This window comes from Coffea arabica, chromosome 8c (assembly GCF_036785885.1).
Source record: "Coffea arabica cultivar ET-39 chromosome 8c, Coffea Arabica ET-39 HiFi, whole genome shotgun sequence".
Classification (NCBI taxonomy): Eukaryota; Viridiplantae; Streptophyta; class Magnoliopsida; order Gentianales; family Rubiaceae; genus Coffea; species Coffea arabica.
Window position 1 is genome coordinate 28336916 of NC_092325.1, and position 25162 is coordinate 28362077.

Below are 25162 nucleotides of genomic sequence, written 5' to 3' on the forward strand. Positions count from 1 at the left end.
ATAATCTTTATTTTGATCAATATGTCCTAATGGGGATAATTCTTCCACTTATGGTTGGACTAATCAATGTGCATATAGTGATTCTTCATGTTCTTATAATTACCAATTCGAATTTGTCCAATATGAATCTAAGTCATCTTGGGAATTGGCAATAGAAAGGTTAGGTAATGCATCTTTATCTTGGCAATAGAAAGATTAGCTAATGATTCTAATGTATCTTGGGAGCTAGCCATAGAAAAATGTTCTAATCAATTTGATTTAGCCATAGAAAAGCTAGCTAATGCGACCTTCGATCATTTTGCTAGAATTGAGGAAAGGTTAGATGAATTAGCTTCTCACTTTGATAGAATATAAAACCAATTACATGAGTTGTGTGAAGTTATTTCTTCTAATGATATGCACTATGAGCCACTGGCCATTTGGTCCAGTGGTCATCACCATTAAAGGTGATGCTGGAGGTCAGGGGTTCAATCCCTGCCTCCCACAAAATTGCCACAATTTGTGGCGGTCTTAATTGACCTTCATCGATGGAGTCTGTACTCACATCGAACCCCCTTCCCTTCCCCCTTAGACTAGGCTAGATTAGGTTATAGGACATCTATCGTTTCGACAAAAAAAAAAGATATGCACTATGACCCTAGCATGAATAATAAGCATGTTGCAAGTGAAAGTAGATTACATTTTGAAGAAAATAATGAATCTCAACTGTGTTTCAATGAGAAAATGTCCATTTTACATGATAATACCTTCGGAGCTAACCTTGAACCTCAAGAAGTGAACCTTAATGACTCATTTTTCACCCCTCTTGAGGAATGTATTGAGAATATAGGTTTTAAAAGTATTATTGTCCAAAAAAGGCAAATAGACATTCCTTTGGTGAGTTCGCAAGTGATACACATTCAAGGTAATCTCTATGAATTACTTGAAATAGGAAAACCACTTCCATCTCTCACATCATTAGAATATGTGGTTTTTGCTATCGAGCCACCATTTGTTGATCCACCACGTCCAAAAATGGTGGATTATTCTTTAACAAAGCCGCTTTGAAAAGTGAAGTGAAATAGTCAAGCTAATGACTATAAAGAAGCGGTTGTTAGGAGGCAACCCAACGATTTCTAGTTTTTTAGTAGGTTTTAGTTATTTGATTAGTATTTTTGTGTGTTTTGTAGGTAGCAATGACAGGAAGTCATGTAAATTATTTCAAGTGCAAAAGAGCTTATAAGGAGTGGAGACCGACGTAAAAAAAGGGAAGCTTAACCTTTATTTTTGAGTTTATAATACTTAATTTCTTGATATGAGGTTAAGTTAGTCATTTGCATGAAGTTACAGTGCATTTAAGTGATTAAGTATGTTCATGATCTATTTGCACTCTTTTGAACCATTTGAGCATCATCATGTGCATTGAAAGTGTCAGGGGGACTTTTTGATCCAAGAACCTCAACCCTCAAGTTGCATTCTATATTTTTTTTATTTTTTTTGAGGAGTTGAGATTCATGTTTAAGTCACTTTTCATATGCGTGAATTGTTGAATTATTGAATATTTCATTGCAGAGTACAAATTGGAGAGTATGTTTCAAATTGGGGTCAAATTAAAAATTGTAGAAAATTCTGCAATAAGTGCAGATTCAATGGATCCGAGTTCGGATCTGTACAGATCTGAGACCTCTGATCTACTTCTACAATCAGAGAATGAATTCAAGCTTTTTGATCCTAGTTCAATTATCATGATCCGACCTCGGATCCTTTCAGAAATAATTCAAAAACAAAGGCTCGGTTCACTTTTTCTCATTCTTCCCTCTCTTCTTCCTTCAACTCCACACACACACACAAAAATCCAAAACACATACTACTTACTAAATCACTCTTTTCACTATCTAATCTTAAAACAAACTTCACCAAATTACTCCCTACACCATCTAGATTGGTTTTCATGGTTTAATTCTTTCAAAAACATCTCCAAATTTGAATTTAAGATTCAAGTAAGCTAGGGTTTTATCTTTTCATATTTTGCAATTGTGGCCAAATTGGATTGAGTTTCTTGGAGGGTTTCACATCGGTTTCATCTTTAATCATCACCAAACCATTTTGAGGTAACAAATCTTCACCTAACTTTATCATTTGAATTTTGCCATGGTTGAATATATTCTATTTTTAGCCATTTTTAAATTTCATTAATAAGTGAAGTTTGGTGTATTTATTTGAGCTTATTGATGTGATTGGTGATTGTTAGTGATAAATAAATCTTGTGGGTGTGTTTATTGTATTCATTTGGTGAATTTTAGCTAGTTTTATACTTAATTTGGCTTGGTAATAAAGTTGCATATTAAGTGGCCAATGTAGCATTTTTATTAGCTTTGTGAGAGTTTATGATATTCATATGAGTAGTCTAGATTGCTTGATGACTGAAGAAGTGCTTGATTGAATGATTTCTTGAATTCTTAGATAATTCTAAAAAAAGAGGTTAATTGAAGATGGCCTTAATTGATGAAATTCATAAATGCACGTATAATCTTTGTGATTCAATGGTTTTTAGTATTTCATGAGTTCTTAAGAAGGTCATTTATATTTTGGCTTGGTATGTTTGCCTCCATTTTGAGATTACTTTTGTACTTGAGGGGATTTGATCATTGATAACAAAATGTATAAATGAAACTTATTTTGTTCATGATTATGGGCTTATTTTGTGAAATTAGCTTCTTTTTGTTTTGGATACTAATGCATATACTTGATTAGCAAAGATTACCTCATTTCATGTTTTTATCCCTTGAATATTGTATGGTTCCACATGCTTGATACTTTTCCCTTTTCCTTTGATTTGCATGTTTTTTTCTTGTTGGTTGCAAGCTTTTATTCTTAAGATGTTGTTTTATTTTGATTTTGTCTTTTTCAGGGTGCATTAATTGAATTCTCCATTTTTTCTCAAATAAGGTTGAAAATTCATCACATTGCCATGGATTTGGATTGCGCCAGTCATAAGGGGAGTATTTTCTCTTACTCTTTATTTATTTTCCTTTTCTCACATTGAGGATAATGTGAAGTTTAAGTGTCAGGGAGAGAAATAATTGACGTGCTATTTTATGCCATGTGATGATAATTTGTGGCTTTAAATGTCTTAGAAATGTTGGAATTGTGCTTGGAAATATTGCCATGTTGAACTTTTCTTGAAAAATTGGTTTGTTGGCAAGGAGTTTCATCCAGTTATAAGGGAAAATTCTATCAAATTTTTCTAAAATCTTTTTCAATATTTCACTATAGCCCAAAAATTTTTGCAATTTTGTCTTTGTTTTAAAAAGGACCAATTTGTTCCAACCTTGAGCATTGTAATTCTTTCACTTATTGAAACTTTATATGTTATTTGGAAGATTTAGTTCTCATTCGACTCGGAAATGATTATTATGCAATTAGGAACTATATCCTGTAAAGTAGGGAGAATTATGCCTATAATTTTGCATGTTTAATGAGATTTCTCTTCTTTACTTAATTTTGCAAGTAACTGATTGATAGAGTCAATAAAAGCTATATTCTTCCTTTGATTATTCGTATATATTTGCTAAGAGGGAATGTCTATTTATTGTCTTTTATCATCTTAAAAAAATAATAAGAATAGGAGTTTTTGCTCTACTCCAATGATTCTTGTACTGAGCAACCGGCGGTTGGCATTTACAAATGTCGACATTCGCGTAAAAATATACTTAAATTAAGAATATGTATGGCAATTTAAATAATTAAAATATTGAGTAACCGGAGTTCTTCACCTAAAAAGTGTCGATCTTAGCGCCAAAAGATGTTTTCACTATTTAAGTAAGATATCCGGCCGTAAATCCCTCTTAGTTAAAAATTTTTAGGAAAAAATGATTATAGGAGGAGGAAAGTTAGAAATTGACTATGTAATTTGCTTGCTTGTGAAATTAAGTTAGGGTGAGAGATTAAGTTTAACTTGTTAAAATTAGGGTATAATTATCTTTCCTTTATTTGATATTATGAGTATTAGTGTAAATTGAACAATTGCATAATGATTGTTTGCCAAGTTATAAGGAATTGAATTCGAAAAAGTGCATATAGTGTTTCACCTCTTGAATCATTGTTGTTGACTATGTGTTAATTGTTTGAGGACAAGCAATAGTTCAAATGTGGGAGAGTTTGATAAGTACATAATTTACATGTTTTAAGTATGTTTTGTTAGTTAGTTTTTGTGTGTTTTATTTAGTTTTATAACTAATTAGTTAAGATTCTAGTGAAAATATGCATTTTGTGGTTTAAGTGGTAAAAATTGCATTTCTATGGATTTTTATGGTGAAAATTTCATGTTTTCATAGATTTAAGGATTCAATCATCAATTGAAGTGATTTGAGAAGATAATTGGATGATTGATGATGGTTTGAAATGATGAAAAGAGAATATGAAATGCAAAAGAGGAAATGCAATCAAGAATAGAAGGAATCAACTTTCACAGCTTTGACACCTTGTGGTATTTCGGCTATATCTTGAGGTAAAAGTATCGATTGAGGTGATTATTGAAGCATTTTGAAGCTAAGAGATAAATATATATTTCGTATCAAGATATTGAAGTCCAGTTCAGTCGTTTCCATAGCCAAAATATCAACAGAAGTACATTTTTATTGTCGAAAGTTAAAATAGAGCCCTGACCAGTCGAGGGTATTTTGATAATTTCTCATTCCACAAAACTCCAAATTGATTGATTCTTGATGCATTGGAAACTCAAAGATCTACAACTTTCATGCTTTACACAAGAGTTAGTTCAGCCTCTATCATCAAGAAATATCAGTTAAATTTGGACAAAAAACAGAGCAAGTAAATCCGAGTTCGGATCTGTACTGAACCTAATCTTGGATAAACTTCTGTAATCAGAGGCTGCATCCAAGAGGAGAATTCGAGCTTGGATCCCCATGTTACAAGCCTAGGATTCTAATGTGCAATGAAGATAAAAATGAAGAAAAATAAGATTTGATGGATATTTTGAGCGATCCGACCTCGGATCTTGCCCTCGGATTTCCAATTGTGGCTCTGCAACTTGCTTTGCAACTTGTGCTCTATTCACACAAACTTTTTGACCAATTTATCTGCAAGAAATATGGCTGGAACTGGGCAAGTAAGTATAAAGAATTCAAGAAGCATATTTTGGTGATTCCAAGGAGCAATTTACATCAACTTTAACAACTCACCTTGAGTTTGAATTCCTCTATAAATAGCAGCCTTGGAGGACATTTTCACAACTTTTGAAAGGTTAGAGAAACTCACCAAAAATGTAGTGTTCACTAGGATTTCCTTAGTTCATTAGCCAGAGTAGTATAATATAATTAGTATAGTTTTTCCTTCTTGTATTTGTAGTTAGATTTGGATGAAGAATCAAGGAGTAAAGATGGAGAGTGGGAGGTCATGTGACAAGGGTGATTTCTCTCCTATCACTTTCTCTTTTTTATTTGAGTTCATGTTTATCTATAATACAAGTTTGGAGTTTATTTTCATGTACTGCTAAAGTTTATGCCTAGAGTATAGATGAACTTTCTATATCTCATTTGTGATATTTACTTGGTTATTTGATTATGTTATAATGAGCAAGTTATTTATCACTTTTGCTTTTCTAATCATAATTAACCGGCCATTAATTGTAATAATCTTGAGGTGCTAGGTTTGCAATGAAAATTGGAATTTAGCACTAGTTCAAGGAAGTGATAAACCTAAGGAATACACTCACGAAAGAAGAGGTGCACCTTTGTGGCTTTATTGACTTGTTTTATGTAATTTCATAGAAGAAATGAACTTGTAACTAATTTCATAACTATAAAAATAGGTGTGAATTAACTATTGGTATAGTTGGTACACCAGCAAAAGCGGGTATCACATACATTTGGAAATTACGCCATAATTAGCTAAAATAATAGTATTCACTTAACTGGTAATTCCATTTGCAAGAGTTGTAAGGAATTCCATATTTCTAGGAGCTTTCTGTTGTTATTTTTAATATTTTTATCTCATGTTTATAGTGTAGATTTAATAGCTAGTACTTGTGATAGTCTAAATAATAAAGGAGTTCGAAAAATATCGATAATTGACAATCTTCCCTGTGGATTCGACCCTTAATATCTTATACTCAATTTCGACTCGTATACTTGTGAAAAATTGTGTGTTGGGTATTTAGAATTTTATAAATATAAAACTTGATTGTAAATGTGATATATCGTCAGTGTTTTATTAAAGTTTTTAATCATCATAAGAGAGTAAATAATGTGTTTATTTATATTAAAAATGATTTATGTGATACCTATTTTTAACAATTTATTCATTGTTAACATTTTTATCAGGAGTTTCTTTATAATAGGAAATTGCTAAGAAACTTTCTTGGTGAGGGTTCATAAAAAGTACCTTCTTCCCTCTATAATCAATATGTGCATAATGTTTAGTTAATTAATCCATTTCTCGGATAACATCAAAATCACTCATATTTATTTATACTAAGTCTGCTTCCAATTTCCAATCCTCCAATTTCACCAAACAGTTTGGATGTTTAACAAGCGATACTAATATCCTATCACTGGAGCAGCATAACCTCCTCAAGATTATACATACATATATACATATATACATACACATACATATATATATATATGTGTGTGTGTGTGTATTTATACATACAAAACAACAGAGAATCTTCAAAATGCCAATTATCATGCCAAAAAAAAATTTCATCATTCTCTATGAGCTTGAGCCAGTGATCTAAATTTCATAAGTTTTCTCAAAAACCATTAACAATCAAAAGGTGGCTTCTCTTTGATTTATACAGGTATCATTTTATAATATAAAATTAAAACTTCTATTTCGGTGCAATACTATAATAGTAGATTCCAATGTTTTTAAATCCAAACTATTAAGTTAATTGGATAAGTTTTCGGTTTATGAATCATATTGGTTTAATTTAGTTTAAAGATTTTTTTATTTTTTTAATCATTAATTTATATGACTATGAAATTTTTAAAAAAAATAAATTAAATTTATGTTGAATCAGTTCAAAAGTCTAATTTTTTTTATCGGTTTTATCTGATTTGACCAGTTAAATAATTTTTGCATTGAATAGTGAATCGGACCAGTGTCATGATTTGATTGGATGAACACAACAGTCCAATCCGGTCTTCCAAAAACTTGCATACTCTAAATATTCATCAAGCTACCGACCCTCAGTCGTATAAATATGTCTCGTAACCTACACATGAATCTCGCAAACTGCAAAGATGCCGAAAAAACTAAAACATCTCAAAGTCCATGCATTTCTCCTCTCCTTCCCACAAATTCTTTGGGTGCTGATTCTACCATCGCAAATTGTCAGTGCACAGAAGAACACAACAATTCCCGTGAATGTGGGAGTGGTTCTAGACATGGATACATGGATTGGAAAGATGGGGTTGAGCTGCATCTCCATGGCTCTTTCAGACTTCTATTCCTCCCATAGTGACTACAAGACTAGGATTGTCCTCAACAACCGGAACTCGAAGAAAGATGTGGTTGGTGCTGCAGCTGCAGGTATGCTTTTTGTTCTTTCAATCTCCGGCCCAGATTCCAATTTAGCAACATATCGTTGTACAATAAACTTCTCGCAAGCAAACTCGTTTCCAATATCTGTTTCTGCAAGAAAATTTGCTTACTCATAAGATTTAGGATGTCAGAGGGAGGAAGAAACAAGGGAGAGGTGGAATAGTCTTGGACGACACAAATTCCGTATTTGGAATTTCCAAACCGTAGAACTAGATCTTTTATCTTTAGATGACAAAACAAGACCACTAACAATTTGCTTACTCACAAGTCTTACCTGATCAACGTTAACTATTGGACAAGCCTAATATTGGACAAGACTAATGGAAAAACTCCAAATAAGATTAAAGGGTCCACTATTTTTCAGATCATATATTTAATCAATTTCCATATATAGCCAATAATTTTAAACTGAAAGCTAACGCACCTCTTCCATTCTACGAAACATCATTTGATTATAAAGCGCCTCCTCCGTCACAGTTTTCTAGTTTTCTTTTTATTTTTCCCTGTTATTACATGCAGCGATATAAAAAAGGCGTAAAAATAAATCTCCAAATCCCTATTTTCCATCCTCTCAGTTCTCCAAAAGAAATAAACTCCAACCCTCCCATTTCTCATGCACAAACCTGCAACCTTGAGGAACTAATCAGCGAAAAGATATGTTGGAAGAGAATTGCAATAATAAAAATCTCTAGAAACTTTTATCTTGTCAAAGGGTTTGTAATTTGAACATAAGATATCTTTTCTCGTTGGAATTTTTCATGTAATTTTTTTTCAGAAGGCATTCCCAAACACTCAGGCTTGTTGCCAAGTTCTGTGGCATTGGCTTGTGTCACTACAAGAAAATTGTTCATCAGTGACAACACAAAATCATCACAGAACATACAAATATCGTCACAAATACCTTTTATTGACGACTTTTTGATCGTCACAAAGTCGTCACTAAATCCCCGTCGGTAAAAGTAAACAGTGACGACCTAAAAAATCGTCACTAAATAGTTCTCATTAGTGACGACTTTAAGTAGAGCATTTTTGACAAAAGATCAATTCGTCAATAAAACACTTCCAGATTGTCGTCACTAATGACAACTATTTAGTGACAACTATTTGGTCGTCACTAAATAGTTGTCATTAGTGACGACAATCTGCAAGTGTTTTATTGACGAATTGACCTTTTGTAAAAAATGCTCTACTTAAAGTCGTCACTAAAAAACACCGAAAGCCATTGTATATAACTATTTTACTGACAACAATTGTCGTCACAAATGTAACTTAGTTTTAGTGACAGTCTCTGTTGTGATAAGGAGTTTTTATTTTCTATTTTGTGACAACTTTTTTTTTGTCATTAGATAATTTCATAATAGCTTAATAGTCATAATTTGGCCTGTAATCATTGCTAAATCATTGATTTTAAACAAACCATACAAATAAATATGAACGATTGATAACCAAAAGTATTTGCATTAGATTACATGGTAATAATATAGCATTCTCAAATGCCAAATTCAAGTGTACATTGCCCAACTAATGCCTACAAAAATAACATTTGTCCAAAATATCACTTGTACATAAGGTACATTTACAAAAGCAATCACAGTTTAAGAAATTGAAGAACATCTAAATGAACCACTCCATGAGCAAAAGGCAATTTTGTCTTTAACATTCTTCAACCATAACCATAGATATCTTCCAAAAACTAGTATGAATAGCATTTATCTGTCATAAAAGAGTAAAAGAAGTAGGTAAGGGGAAGAGTACAATAATAAAGAACAAGTAATGAGACTTAGATTATTAAGACAAAAATTACAATTCATTAAGAACCTCATATAATTTGGGCCCACATATTACAACACCAACAAGAAGTTAGAAATCACAGTCCAATCTATACAAATACAACACTGCATAAGCTCAACTAAAGAGCTCTCTAAAACAGTTTTTTTTTAATTTTCTTTCTTCTTCTTTAAATAGCTCAACTTATTGAACAATTAAATTGGACTCCCACAGTAATTATTGTTTAATGTTTATGCTTTTGGTTGTTTATATATTAAAACTAGGTGATTGCTTCCCACGCAAGGCGTGGGAACTTTAGACCTGTTAGTAAGGTTGTATTTGTTATTGTAATATTTTTAATATTTTAGATGATGAAAAGAGTGATGTGGTGTGTATCGTGAACTTGGGCTGGGAGTGAAAAGGAGTATTAGTCAAAAATATATTAGTTCAAAGAGTAGTCATGTACTAATACAAAGGATACAGCCAATGCAGTCATGATGATTCACAAGAAAAAGGAAAGCATGATATTTTCATATACAACAGTAATTTAGTATAGATGATTCAAAAGAAAGAGGCTCCTTTGACGTTCAAATACATTCCATTAACATGTAACAACAACTCAGATGACAATGAAATAAATTCACAAGTACCAATCACTTGGTCATTACTGCAGTAACAGTTAATGGAAGTAGCAAGATATTGCTACAACTTGGTCACATGCAAATTTTTTTTTTGTTCTGGGTTCACAAGGAATGAATTCATAAATTATGAAGCAGCAAAATAAATTCACAAGTACCAATCACTTGGTCATTACCACAGCAACAGTTTCAATACGAACAGTTTCAACTTTCTTGAGACAATCAAGTAGCATCTTAAGTTTGCAAAATATCAAGTTTTACATGTCCATTAAAAATTTTAAAAAGTACCTTTGCTTTCATCACCACCTTTCCGGCTTAGAATACCTCCTTGAACACCACCCCCATAAGCCACTGCTTCATCTGGTTTTACACTCTTGTTGGGTTCCTTTCCATCAAAGTAGTCCTTGAGAAGTTATTGGACTTTTGGGATCCTGGTAGCCCCACTAACAGGAACAATTTCATGCATCTGGTGGTTCTCCAAACCAGCATCCCCCATAGCCTTCTTGACAAGTCCCATGTTTTTGCTAAAGCGGTCATTGTTCAACTCGTCAAATCAAGCATGAGTCCTAACTTGCTACTAGCTGCTTAAAGCTCTTTTGGCACGGTCAGCTTCCCTCAGTTTTCCAAGTGGTCTATTGTGGTTGCTGATGTTCTTTCCATGTTTCTTGTTAATCAACTTGATGAAATATTCTATAATCCTTTGATGAAAGCCTTTGCCTACAATAAAACAGAGCAATTAGAACCATATGAAAGCTTTTTATAAGAAATGTAACTAATAAAACTTATACAAGAAATTGGTTGCTTTAATTAGTGTAGTTAGATAAACTTTTTTAATTCGTAGTTAGACAGGCAACTGCTGCTGCTCTGGGTTCATTGATAGTCCTAGCAACATTCAGCCCAGCAATAATACCTGCATTCTTTGTTGCCTGCCTCTGGGCATCATTGAAGTAAAATATGATTCAACGAGTAACTCTAGAAATTGAGCTATACCGGGAACAGTTACCACAGCATCCTTAATTTTCTTTGCAAGGAAAGCTTCAGCTGCTTCTTTCATCTTAGTTAAAACCATTACACTAATTTCCTCAAGACTGAAGACTTTAACCTTACTATCCTTAATTTTCACCTAGATATAAGGTTTTCCATCCTTGTTCACAATCTTACAAGGAACGAGCTTCATATCCCTCTAAACTTCATTAGTCTCAATCCTGTTATATAACAGTTAAGACTTCAGTGAGCATATGTATACACACCAAAATGTTCCAGCAAAAATGATAAATACACGAGTGTGCCTTACTTTCATCCAATAAGTCTCCTGACATCAAAGATAGTTCTTTCAACATTAACATCGAATCAGTCTTTCGCTACCAGCAAATGCAATCCATGATGGCTTAATACGATTCCTTGGTCATTTGCTGTGATTTCAACATGACCATTTTTGTAAATATGAGCACATGAATAGGTAGTTCCAAGATCTATTCCAATGACTATTCCCAATTTTGCAGCTTATTCTTTGGTGATGGAAATTGTAGATAGACAGCCTTTTGCACCGAAAAATATTATTGGAAAAAGTAAAACTCTTATGTATAGTTTTTGAGAGAAAAAAACTAAAACACTGCAGGATGAAGCAATTCCACACTCATGATGAAATCCACAATTACTCGAGCAACCGTGGGATTGAAGAGTTCGAAGAGCTTGCTCAAACATTGTGGTGACCATCCCAAGAACAAGTGGAAAAAATAAGAACTCATTTAATTTCAAGAAAATGAAATGAGCATCAAGTATCAAACTAACAAACAGTGCAGGAATAGAAGAAGGATATGAACTGCGAAGAACAATCTGATAGATAGCGTAGTGGTTAATGGTTTTTTTTCCCATCTCCCTTTTTTCTTCCTTCCCAATCCTTCCTTGCTAAAAAATGGCTTTGAAAGTATCAAATAGTACCTATCAAATTAGCGAACTGAGTTAGTTTAAAGAAGATCCTATAATAGTTATTCTAAAAATCTTTAGTCACTTGCTACGTGAGGAGGGCGTGGCAGATAATAACTCTTTGTTTTTTGGCTCATTTCGAATTGATATACTTTTTGGCTTAATTGGAGAGAACTAATTTGAATCATTTCCAACCAATTTATAGATAAAAAAAATTTCATTTATGAAAATGAAATAGAAAAAATAATAGCACAAAAACAATGAAAATAGACATCAATGGCTAGTAAAAAAAATGTGTTCTTTTATCATTGAAAATTAGGCCAATGCTGATCAATGAGCTATAGTTGTTTGACTATCAACAGACATAATATCAAGAAATTATGAGAGCTTTTTTTGCTGTAACATCAACAGGCATAATATCAGATGTGTAATCTTGTTTTACCAGAGTTTCTGCCTATACAGTGATAATCTAGCACATTAACAGGCAAAAACAATAATCAGGCAGACAGTCACTGAATCGAATAATCAGGCAGTTTATTTTCATTGAGCACCACCTTGCCATAAGATGATTTTCATGAATCACTTATCAGCATCTTTGACTACAAGAATTAGTACCTTTTAATAGATCAGCAGAAAGCCGCAAGATTTTTCCAAACTTTATCAACCACGCTGCATATCACATGATATTATTCCCATTCAATTGTTGATGGAGGCTTGGAAGTAATATCTTGAACAACTCGATTTACACCACGTACACTATTGCATATCTTTCTTGCAACAACATCAAGGAAATTGTGTTCAAAATTGTACCAGTCAGCAGTCATCCCATCTTGACTTGTGACAGCTCTCAATGCAACAACATGAGAATGTGTTCTTTGATCACCTTGAACTCCAACAGACCTTATGGGCAAGAAAACAGCAAAAGCTTGCTATATTTTAAAAAAAAACAACCAAACCAAATCAAACCAACCTTTACTAATGATTCTAAGAAAAACCCACTTCAATTTTGCCAAGAAACAAATTGCAAAACAAATGATACAGGAAAAGAAACATCTAACTTCATAAAACTAAACAAAAAAGCCATAGAAAACAACAGAAAACGTAAATGGAGTTTGAAAGTGATATTCTTAGAGGGGTTCAAATGCAACTAAATAGGGACTTAACTGAATGAATTATGGATGTTTTAGGGTCGAATTATGAAGTTCAGGAACTCTGGGGCTAAATTACAAAAAAGAAAATGGAATGACCGGAATTGCAAATTTAAGCAAACGATCGTCTTCCCCAAGCAGATTAGGCATCAATCTTCTATTTAGACCTTCACTAGGGCATTTTAACAAACAGTACATGGGCATAGAAGGATCCAGCAATTTTTGCTCAATTGGGACTGTAATTAGCCCCCCAAAATTTGTCAAAACACAAGAGATTTCAGTCCAAACAACATACAATAGCATACAATCTAAAATCGTTAGCAATCAACATGAAGTTGGCACTGAACAAACGCACGGCAAACATGCTTTGAGACTTTTCAATGTTCATACTAAAAATGGAAAACTAAAATTCAAAGAAGGCAGACGGCTTACTGCAGGCGATGGTGATGGTCGAAGGAAGGTGTGAATGATCAGGCGGCTGTAGCTGCCATGGTAGCCGCGCTGGAGCTGGGCGCCAGTGGTGGGTGGCAACATGAAATCGAGGAGCGACAGTGAGAGAGAAAGGCCGTGCGGGAAGGGGAGATGCGTCAGGCAGCTAGGCGGGGCACGAAATGGAGGTGCCGTGGCGGAACTTGGAGGCGGCGGAAATTGGATGAGAGCAGAGTGACGGCAGCTATGGAGATTGCGTGCTGTGATGGCCGATGAGCGGCTGTTGCTCTGTATTTTCTTTGTGTCCCCTCTAGGCCAAGACCTTTCTCTGTTTCTGGTTTCACTTCCTCAATCACCAGCCCCCAAATGAAACTTTAGTCTTTTCCTTCGTTCCCCTGCCGACGTCCCCCTTTTCTTCCTCGACAGCTAAAAGATTTTGGGCAGAAATTTGCAAAAAATATTGTAGAATATTAGGGATTTGGAAAAATTGGGGAAAATGTATAGGAGAGAGAAAAACGAACCTTTCCAATGAAAACCTTGCCCTTTAATGCTGGACAGCCATGGTGATGCTAGTGAGAAGCCAGAGAACGGATTTGTTGTGTGGGTGAAGGTATCAGGTGCCGTGTGGAAGTTCTGTTTTGTGCTCAGTGCAGAAGCTTGTTTGTTTCAGCTCGGTGAAAGTTTGTGTTGCTCAAGTGTTCCGTTGCTTTAACTCAGACCAAGTGTTCCGTTGCTTTTCTTTTCAGAATGTGTTCCGCTGCTTTGGTCTTTGCTTTGCTTTGGATATTGTTTTTGTTGCGCGGCACTTTCACTATGATTTGATCAAAATTTTGACTTCACTCATTTTCCCTCCATTTGATACCAAAAATCATGTTTTTTTTCTGGATTTGTAATATGGTTTGAACCATAGATTTTAATGCTATAGTATTATTCTTTATTTTTTAGCAAAAAATAAAAATTTTCATCAACATAGGTGGCAAAATTTGTTAATTTCATATAATTGAAAATGTACTTTTATAATTTGCTAATATTTTATACTAATTTCTTATAATTGCAGCACTAAAGAACATCATGTAATTGAAAATAATTAAACTCAAATTATATGGTTATAACATAGTTTCAATAAAAATAATCATTTTCCCAACATTTGAGACTAATCATCATGCTTTTTTTATTTTTAATTTGGTTCGAAGCATAGATTTTATTGCTATAGTATTATTCTTTATTTTTTAGTACAAAAACACAAATTTTCATCAATATAGGTGGCAAAATTTGTTAATTACATATAAGTGAAAATATACTTTTATAATTTGCAAATATTTTAGCCCTGTAATTTTTTATAATTGCAGCACTAAAGTACATCATTAATTGAAAATAACGAAAGTCAAATTCTATGGTTATAACAGACTTTCATTAAAAATAATCAAATGCTATTAATAAGACATTATTGTTAAGTCAAAATCAAAGAAAATTTAGTGATGGCATAATGTTATCACTAATTTATTCAAGATTATAATGACAAGAAAAGTGGTCACTAATTAAATTGCTAGTTTTTAATACTTTTGTGAAAATATTGATAATGGTTGAGAAAATTTTGTTACATTACTGCAAGTGATAAATGTACTTTTGTTCTTTTTCAAACATTTATTTTAATGTTTAATTTTGTTTAAAACTATTGTACTAGTATAGATTTGCAAAACAAAACTTAAGTTCTCAATAGTTAAACAATTCATTACAGAGAAAACACAAAGTAGTAGTTGCAAATTGTGTATAAATTACAGATATTTTAATGTGTATAAATTACAGTTTATTTTAATATTTAATTTTGTTTGAAACTATTTTACTAGTATAGATTTGCAAGACATAGATTTATGGGTAATTTTTTTTTTTTGCTTTCACATATTTAATTTATGTTAAATACAAAACCTACCAGTTTCCCTTTCATAAAAATATTAGTGCAACACTTTTTGAATTTTACTTACAAACATTTATATATTTAACGTAAATTAAATGATTCAGAGTGAAATGCCCATAAAGAGCAGAATATTTATTCATGTAATGGAGGAAACCCACAAAGAGTTGGTACTTTATGGGCCATTTCTTTTTTTAAAAAAATTTAATTTATGTTGAAAAGATAACCTGCCAGTTTTCGTTTTGTAAGAAATCAGTGTAATACTTTTTGAATTTTACTTACAAACATTTATAAATTTATCATAAATTATATGTTTGAGAGTAAAATGCCCATCAAAAGTTGGTACTTTAAATAGATAATGCTCATTTGCCCATAAACTACACTCCCTAAAGGCTATTTTGTTAATTACTTTGTAGTACTTTGTTATTCCTTTGCTAATACTACTTGGCATGTAGTACAAAGGATAAATCTGGCATAAATTTCTTATTCCATTGATAAAAAGACCTGCCTGCCTTATAACTATTGTAATGAAAGATATATCTTTAGAGTTTATAACAAATTATTACTTAAGTTTGAGAAAATTATAAAATATTTATGCATAGTTTATCAAGATACCATTCGCAATTTCCTAATAAAAAAATAGGGGCTAAATTGTAAAACCTAGGGTCCCATAATAGAAATAATAAAATTGGTGTATTACATATGGGGGTTAAATTGCAAAACTTAGACTGCCATAGTAGAATTAATAAAATTGGTGAATTACATATGGGGCTAAATTACAAAAGTTAGGGAGTAATAATAGAATTAAAGAAATCGGTGCACTAGATATGGGGCTAAATTGTAAAAGTTAAGGTATCATAATCGAATTAATGGAATTTTTTACAACATTTGGGGTTAAATCGCAAAAGTTAGGGTGGCACAGTAGAATTACAGAAAGTGACGTAGAAATAAGTACTTTAAACAGTGACGATTAATTCTTGTCACTAAATCCAAATCGGTAGAGTGACAGTGACGATATTAGAAGTTGTCACTATATAGATCATTTTAGTGACAACTTTTTCAAGGTCGTCACTGAAGACTTAGTTGCTTTGAGCAATTATGACAACTTTCCTTGTCGTCACTAAACAACCACGTTTTGTGACGACTTTTGTCGTCACTAAAAAATGTTGTCACTAATGACCATATTTTTTGCAGTGTAGTTTGTGACGAAAATGACGGGTCGTCACTAAACATTTAGTTGCTTTGATGCAATTATGACAACTTTAGGTGTCGCGACTAAAGAAACTCCTTTTGTGACGACTTATTGTCCTCACTAAAAAATGTTGTCACTAATAAATTTTTTTTTTAGTGATCAGTGACGACAACAAAAAGTCGTCCGTAAATAGGCCAAACAATAGTGATGATGTTCTTAATGTCGTCACTATTGTGTGTTCTAAACACTCCCGCGCTCTTGCTAAAACTTGGCGGGAATTTACTAGTGATGACTTTTCTAAGTCGTCACAAATGGGTTGGCTCCCCATTAGAGGTTTGTGACAAGTTAGAAAGTCGTCAATAAAGGATCCACTTTTGTGACAACTTTTTTTCGTCACAGAGAAAAGTTGTCACTGATGACCAATTTTCTTGTAGTGTGTATTGACTGTCTGGTGAAGTTACAGTTCTAATACTCATTTGTTGTTTGAGTTAATGAATTATTTGTTCTACATTGAGTTAACCATTCTGCTGAGTGTGGGTAAATATCCTGGACAAGATGCCAGGATGACAGAATGTTATGCCCATTACCTGTTCGATAAACTGCGTAAAAGAATAGCTTTAGTAGGCTAAAACGTCGAAAACGAATTATTCTGTCTTGATCCCATTCCCACTTTTACGTTCCTTGTGGAAATAAAAAGCGTGCCCCATCACCGTCAGAATGGAAACGCGCATGATTGTTTGTTATGTGCGTGTAAATTTTCACCATATTACATATCATTCTGAAACTAATTGCTTTAGAAAACGTAAACAGTTAGGCTGTTGACTGAAGTATTTGCTAAAGGTCTTCAGCCAGCGCAAAATTTTGCGTCTAGAAGCGTCTATCGCATTTGATTTTAGGCCGGCCATTTCCATTTTTGCCGCTTCTTTGTAGAAAAATTTTCATCCATGGAATTAGTTCATTTCATCAGTGAAATGACATTTGGGAAACTGCAATTTGAGGACCAACTACTTTTCCTCCACACGGCTGGTTGAATATACGAAATAGTTTACTATTAGAAAAAATTGTTCAAAATGTGACAAAATGTCTCTCACATTTTATCGAATAAATTTTTTGGTCATTCACTTTTGAAATGTTATTTTGCGTCCTTTACAAATTGAAGTTAAAAAATTTAGCCTCAATCTAAGTTTTTGACCACTTTTTAGTCAAAACTCACTACATGATTTGATTCCCATGCAATCATTTTTTACGGACAAAAAAAGTCAAATTCCACTTTTTTAATGGTAATTGAATATGGATTAGATTGATTCCACAATTTTAAGGGAAAATAAATATGATTCAAATTAGATTCTAGTATTTTAGGGAAAAATGAATATAGATCGTGTCATTTGTTTAATTACAAATGGGATCTAATTTTTGGTCCTAAAAAAATAAGATGTATGGATCACGTAATAGATTCAGGACAAAAGATGGTTGAAAACTTAGGTTGGAACCAAGATTTACTAACTTATTTTTGTTAGGGACGTAAAGTTATTATTTTAAAAGTGAAAATGAAATAATTCATTTGACGAAAGATGAGAGATATTTTAAATGATTTTCCCTTACTATTACTTAACGATTTGATTGGAATAAAATTGGTCTAAGAAATATGTTTTGACTTTGTTGAAGATTCCACTAAAACATATTTTACTTTCATCACAAATGCAATTTCTAATGAACTTTTTATATTCTCAATTATCTTTTTTATCTCACATAAATCACATTCTAAAAAATACTATAATAATTATTCCAAATAATATTTCAAATAATCTAATATCCAAACATACTATTGACTTTACAATAGACAAGTTACATGCAGGCATGTTTTTGACTTTTTTCCCTTTATTTCTTTCTTTCCGTTCTTCTAGGCAAGTTTTACTGTAGTAGTAAAGGGTACTTTAGAGGCTCCAAAACATATGCCTGGGGGTTATAACCGGGGATTTCAGGGAATGAAAATAGTTTGTGGTTTTAAATTAGAGCAAAATACGCAGTGAACTTTCTTAGGTTTTCTTTGAAGTATCAATTTCAGCATTATACACGAAAAAGAACGAAACTCTCCATATATGAGTATATAAGTTGGTTATAGACCAGAAAAAAAAGGCATTTTAGTTACTTAACCAAATCCATAGACATCAATGACTTTTCACTCATTCAATTTGGGTGGCAACGAGATGAATGGAGTACAAAGCAAAAAATTAACAATTGGAAGATGTATTGTGCTGAAATTGATAGTTCGGGAGCACTTTGCAATCCAAAGAAAGTTCAAGGGGATAATTTGTAATTAATTCTTTGACTACAGTTTGTTCTAATCCATCTATCACATTGTAGAGCTAGGAATTCTACTTCTGATGTTAAGTTTCATTCCTACAAACAAGTAATCGTTCAGAATTTGTTTTGTTTTGCCTATTATTGGGCCATGTCCTGCTCTCTTTTTTTGCAGGAATAATAGTCTAACCAACGACTACATTTTGCCTTCAAGTTTTCAGTTCTGGAAATGACTGTTCTTTATCATACACGAAACCAGGAGCCCAATATGATATAAACGGAAATAATCTAGATCATCAAGTTGTTCATCTACAAATGGATCATTCTATTTTCAGTTTTGTTATTGTTTATTCTCATCACAAATTTAGCAGTTGCAGTTGCAAGCTGACACATCTGTTCAAAAGTGAACTAACTAATTAATTGATTTTTCTTGTGCAAAATACAGCTCTAGACCTACTAAAAAATACTGAAGTGCAAGCTATCATGGGGCCGGTGTCATCAGTACAAGCAGAATTCATAAATGATCTTGGAGATAAAGCTCATGTGCCGATCATCTCATTTTCTGCAACAAGCACATTTCTTTCACCACTTAGCAGTCCATACTTCATTCGTGCTACTCAGAATGACTCATCTCAAGTAAAAGCCATCAGTTCAGTTGTCAAGGCCTTTGGATGGAGAGAAGTTGTGCCAATCTACGTTGATAATCAGCTTGGAGAAGGGATTTTACCATTCTTGACAGATGCCTTCGATAAAATTAATACACGCATCCCTTATCGCAGTGTCATTCCTTCTTTAGCCACTGATGAGCAAATTGTTGCAGAGCTTCACAAGCTAATGACTATCCAGACTAGAGTTTTCATTGTTCATCTACTGCCCAGTCTTGGCTCTCGGCTTTTTGCTAAAGCAAAACAACTTGGAATGATGGCTGCAGGGTATGCTTGGATATGCACTGATGCCATAACAGATGAGCTTAATTCAATTGATCCTTCTATCATTGACACCATGCAAGGAGTACTAGGTGTAAGGCCTCATGTTCCTAATACTGCAGAGCTTCAAAGCTTCATTAAAAGATGGAAGTTGAAGTTTCAACAAAGCAATCCAGACATCGTCAATCCTCAATTGAATGTGTTTGGGCTATGGGCATATGATTCAACGACAGCACTCGCAATGGCAATAGAGGAAGCAGGAGTTTCAAACATTGGCTTTGATCAAATGTCAGATATCTCAAGGAACACTACAGACCTTGAAAGTTTTGGTGTATCTAGAAATGGTCCTAAGCTTTTGCAGGCAATGTTAGGCACAGCATTTCAAGGCCTAAGCGGAGACTTCATTATAGTTGATGGACAACTTGAATCTCCAGTTTATGACATAGTAAACGTCATTGGTAATGGCATAAAAGAAATTGGCTTCTGGACTGCAGATAAAGGAATTGTTAGGCAGATAAACCCTATAACTATAAAGAAACTGGGAACTATACTGTGGCCAGGTGACACTGCAACGCCTCCTAAGGGCTGGGCAATTCCAAAAAATGGGAAGAAGTTGAGGGTTGGTGTACCAGTGAATGCTCGATTTAGTCAACTTGTAAAGGTTACAAGAAACTCCCAGACAAATACAACCATGGTCGAAGGATATTGCATTGATATATTTGATGCAGTAATGGCTTTGTTACCATATGCTGTCCCTTACGAGTATGTTCCTTTTGCAACATCAGATGGTATGAGTGCTGGAAATTACGATGACTTGGCGTACCAAGTCTATTTAGGGGTAATGTCTCTCTCCCTCTTATACTAGTAATACATTTTTATTTCAGGCAACATAGAGATATCCATTTTGGTTGAACATAGACAACTACTTTTAAGAAGTTTTTTCTACAAACAAACCACATAGTCTTGTATGCTTACTCACTCTAGTTTGCAGACATATTAAATATGGATGTCAATTTTCAATTTATGATGCTGCTGCTAAAGAAACAACAATGGTGAAAGACATCTATCAAAATTTACAACCTTTTGAAGTTTCGTCAACCTTTTCCACAAGAGCCACACACTGAACCATGCAAAGCATCATATAATAACATATCACGTTTGCTAATAGTTATAGCTTGTCTGCTAAGTTCATGAAAGGCCAGAGTCCTGAATTGTACTTCATGTTCCTCTACTAGAATTTTGATGCAGTCGCTGGAGACATAGCAATCACAGCAAACAGGTCGCTGTATGTTGACTTTTCTTTGGCATATACTGAGTCTGGGATAGCGATGATTGTTCCCACAGACAACCAAAGTAGAAATAAATGGATATTTTTGAAGCCACTAACTTGGGATCTTTGGCTGACAAGTTTTTTAGCTTTTATCGCTATTGGTCTTCTTATTTGGGTTCTTGAACATAGAATAAATGATGAATTCAAGGGACCGCCTTTGCATCAAATTGGCATGATCCTCTGGTTCTCCTTCTCTACCATGTTTTTTGCACATAGTAAGTTTTCATCATTCTCCACATTTTTTTTTTTCACAAAGTAGCATGGAATATTCTACTATGAAGAGGATGTATCCCTTTCCTTCTTCCCTGTATTTTGGTAGTTTTGGTTTGCCATAATATTCATGCCCTATTGTCTTTACTTGGTAACTCCACATCTTTTAGAAAAAAAAAATCATGAAATTGTAGGGATAATCGCGTGTTTCTAAACTTACAAAATCATTTAATCTTGACTGTGTTGGGTGTTTACTGAAATTTCTTCTGTTGTTTATTTATCTGTTTTTCATAGAGGAGAAGATAGTAAGTAATTTGGCCTGGTTCGTGCTGGTCATCTGGTTCCTAGTTGTGTTTATACTTACCCAGAGCTATACAGCCAGTCTTACAACAAGTTTAACTGTACAACAACTCCAACCAACTATAAGAAGTGTAGATGAGCTCATCAAGACCAGGGCGTATGTTGGTTACCAAAATGTTTCGTTTCTTTCAAAAATTCTGCTTCAAATGGGATTTGATGAGTCTAGACTTGTAGCTTACCACTCTCCAGAGGAATTAAATGATCTTTTTACCAAAGGGAGCGGAAATGGGGGCATTGCTGCTGTTTTTGATGAGATCCCGTATATGAAGCTTATACTTGGCACATATTGCTCTAAATATACCATGGTTCAAGCAGCATATAAGACTGACGGTTTCGGATTTGTAAGCCACATGCTTTCATCACTCTTGCCTACTGATCTTATTCTATTTTCTTTTCCTACAAGTTTCACTCACTGTTTGTTTCCTGAATTTCATGACTAACAGGCATTTCCAATTGGATCTCCTCTTGCACCTGACGTTTCAAGAGCGATCCTGAATGTTACACAGGGCAGTCAAATTCTTGAAATTGAGAAAAAATGGCATTTGGAAACATCCAGCTGCCAAGACTTCAACACATCTTCCACTCCTGGCAGCTTAGACATAGGGAGCTTCCGCGGCCTATTTTTAATCATGGGAATAGTAGCTATTTCAGCTTTCATCATCCATTGGACAATGTTCTTATACGAGCATTGGAATGTCGTAACTAATTATAGTTCTTCAACGTGGGACAAAATCATTGGTTTGTCAAGATGCTTTGACTGCAAAGATGTCCCCAGCCATACATATAGGAAACCTGATATGCGAGGTGAAAAAACAACCCCAGGTGGTGATAAGGAAGTTTCATGCCGTCCACATTGTTCAGGAAGTCCAGTAACAATTTCTTTGCAAGCCTCTCCACATACAATTGTGCCATCAAATCCAAGCTTTTCAAGTCGCATGGAGCATAATTTAACCATTTCCGAAGAGCATGAAATTCCTTCTTATGAGAGTGAAAGTCCAAATCAAGAAGGTAACACACCTCAATACATAATGCCGGCCATTGAGCTTACTGGTCAAGGATGAAGATTGTTAACAAGGCATTTCATACGGATCCATTCATAATGCAAGAATTATTCTTTGTTTACATATTGGTAGCATTGTATAAAACTTTCTTTGTTAAAGTGGTACTCCTTCATATTTGATTAAATTATTTGTGGTTATGTAACGGTCCTTTTCTCCTCCTCCTTGTTTCATTTTCTTTTGTTTTTCAAGTCCATTTTCTATTATCCCTCTCTTCGTCCTACTAGCTTCCCACCCAACCCTGCTAGTTCTCGCAACCTACTATGTATGTAAAAGCCAAGCCCTATAGCCAATTATCTTACAGATTTGTATGAGCCAAGAAGGTGAACATAAGTTATTTGAGTCCGTTAATATCTTGATGGGGTGTTGAAAAAAAAGAATATTTGTGGAGGTTAATTCGATAATTATTTGAGAATTGATTGACTATTCTCAACTTAAAGACTTACTTGATGGAGGATTTGTACTATACTCTTGAACACTTGTCAAATTTCTTATTATTGTGTTTGAAAATTGGGTCACAGCAAGAAAACCATAGAGTCAGTTTTTTGTTCATCTTTTCTCGCTGTGTAGAATTAATTATTAATAAGCTTTTGTATCAAGCATTTCCATGTGTTGTGCTGCTAAATTCTTGGTTTAGGAGTTGATCTTGATTATTTTTATAAATGGTAAATTGCATTTACTGCCCTGTGATTTAGCGATTTTTCACATAATCCTCTATAGTTTCAAAATAGCTCATTCATAGTTTAGACTAAAACGTCAAAATGAAGGAAATGATTCTCTGTAACAGAACCCATAAAAATGTTAAAATTATCCTTGTTTGAAAATTCAAGTGGTTAAAGTGATTATAATATATAAACATATTATACATGACACTTTAACCCGGTATGCCTTTATATTTTACTATATAACCCCCCGCCCCCCTTATGATTTTATATTTTACCATATTACCCCCTTATAATTTAGTACTTTACTATAACTCTTTTATGGTTTTCAAAATACATGTATAGCCTCCCATGGTTAATAAATAATTTTCAACTTCATATAGGGGTATTTTTGACATTCAGTGAACTCCGTTATGGAATGTAGATCATTTTAACACTTTAATCCAAACTATAAGGAGGTTATGTATAACTTTTGAAAGCATAGAGAGGTTACGTGAAAATCGCAAAACCAAAGGTGGTAAAGTGTTTTTTACCCTTTTATAAATGATGGAAGCATCAACAATTACTAAAATCACAAACACATATTTTTACAGTAGTCTCGCTATAACCAACAAGAAGCAGTTTTCCAGAGCATCTTCAAGAGTTTACACTGGGACTACATTGCTAAAATTTTTATTAGTCTTGTCTGCTTCACATGATATTCGGCATCCATCATATTCCCAAATCACTCACCTTCAGTTTCACTTGTCACCCATCATTGTTCTGCCCCATCACCAACCGTTGCATGACCCCTGGATACCGAAGGCATCCTTGGGGTGATCTCTAGTTCCCATGAGGTGGAGATGATGGCCTCTATCCACGTTTTTTCCTCCATCTTCTTTTGTAACATCACTTAATTCTGTATCCAATTTGATCCTTGTATGATGATGCAACCAATAAAGTATTTCCGGCTTAAAAACAACCAAAAAAAATCAAGGATAGTATAGGAACTACAGCCAGGTCCAAAGAGAAACAAAAAACTTCTCTCAAATAGGGGTGAGAAACAATTTTCCATTATCTTGGGGAGCAAAATAGAATTGGTCAATTTCTCCTAAAATTAAAACCCATTGCAACACTTTGTTCTTCATATCCAATTAAAAACAAAATCCTAGAACTAATTGCCATTCTCCTCAGAACATCCTACCTTACAGTAGGAAGAAGTAATTTTCAGTTCAAACTCATTAGAAAATCTTTTTTTTTTTACAGCTAACATTTAAATTTTTATTTTCTCACATAATGAAGAATTTCATTTTCTTGGGATATTTTGTGGTTTTAGCACTATTTGAGACATTAATGTTGTGAATTAAGCATATTTGTACGTAATTAGCCATGATATTTTGAGAACAAGTCTCTTTCTTTCTCAAATATGAACCCACTTTTTTTGCATTCTAAATTAGCTACTACTCAAAGATGATTACAGGGAACGAGAACAAGATTTGTTTAGGAAATGCAATCTAGAAATCCATTTATGCAACTTAGATCCAAGCAAATGGCTAATAAAGTTACATTGCAATTGAGGGATGGTTTAGCATGTTACAGATTAAGCAGCCTCAATAACTAAAGTAGTAGTCTATGCTAATATAAAGAGATCAGACTTTATATTGTAATCTCATCTTGGCACTCTATTACTTCAAAAGAAATTTTTATTAAGTATTTCACTATCTAAGATCCCTTTTTGTTAATTTTCAGAATGTGGTTCATTTCTATTTTATGTTG

The 25162-nt window shown here is 33.6% G+C and overlaps 2 protein-coding genes and 1 pseudogene across 2 annotated transcripts; 2 read left to right on the forward strand and 1 right to left on the reverse strand.

Moving 5' to 3' along the window:
• Positions 1 to 9968: 9968 nt before the first annotated feature.
• LOC113706003 (luminal-binding protein 4-like) lies at positions 9969 to 11828 on the reverse strand (annotated as a pseudogene).
• Positions 11829 to 19344: 7516 nt separating this feature from the next.
• LOC140004424 (glutamate receptor 2.2-like) lies at positions 19345 to 21391 on the forward strand. Its single transcript, XM_072062733.1, has 2 exons — positions 19345 to 20625; positions 21023 to 21391. Exons 1-2 carry the CDS (start codon positions 19345 to 19347, stop codon positions 21374 to 21376), a joined length of 1635 nt encoding a protein of 544 aa, XP_071918834.1. The 3' UTR covers positions 21377 to 21391.
• Positions 21392 to 21661: 270 nt separating this feature from the next.
• LOC113706002 (glutamate receptor 2.8-like) lies at positions 21662 to 22789 on the forward strand. Its single transcript, XM_027227900.2, has 2 exons — positions 21662 to 22028; positions 22131 to 22789. Exons 1-2 carry the CDS (start codon positions 21834 to 21836, stop codon positions 22746 to 22748), a joined length of 813 nt encoding a protein of 270 aa, XP_027083701.2. The 5' UTR covers positions 21662 to 21833; the 3' UTR covers positions 22749 to 22789.
• The last annotated feature ends 2373 nt before the right edge of the window (positions 22790 to 25162 follow it).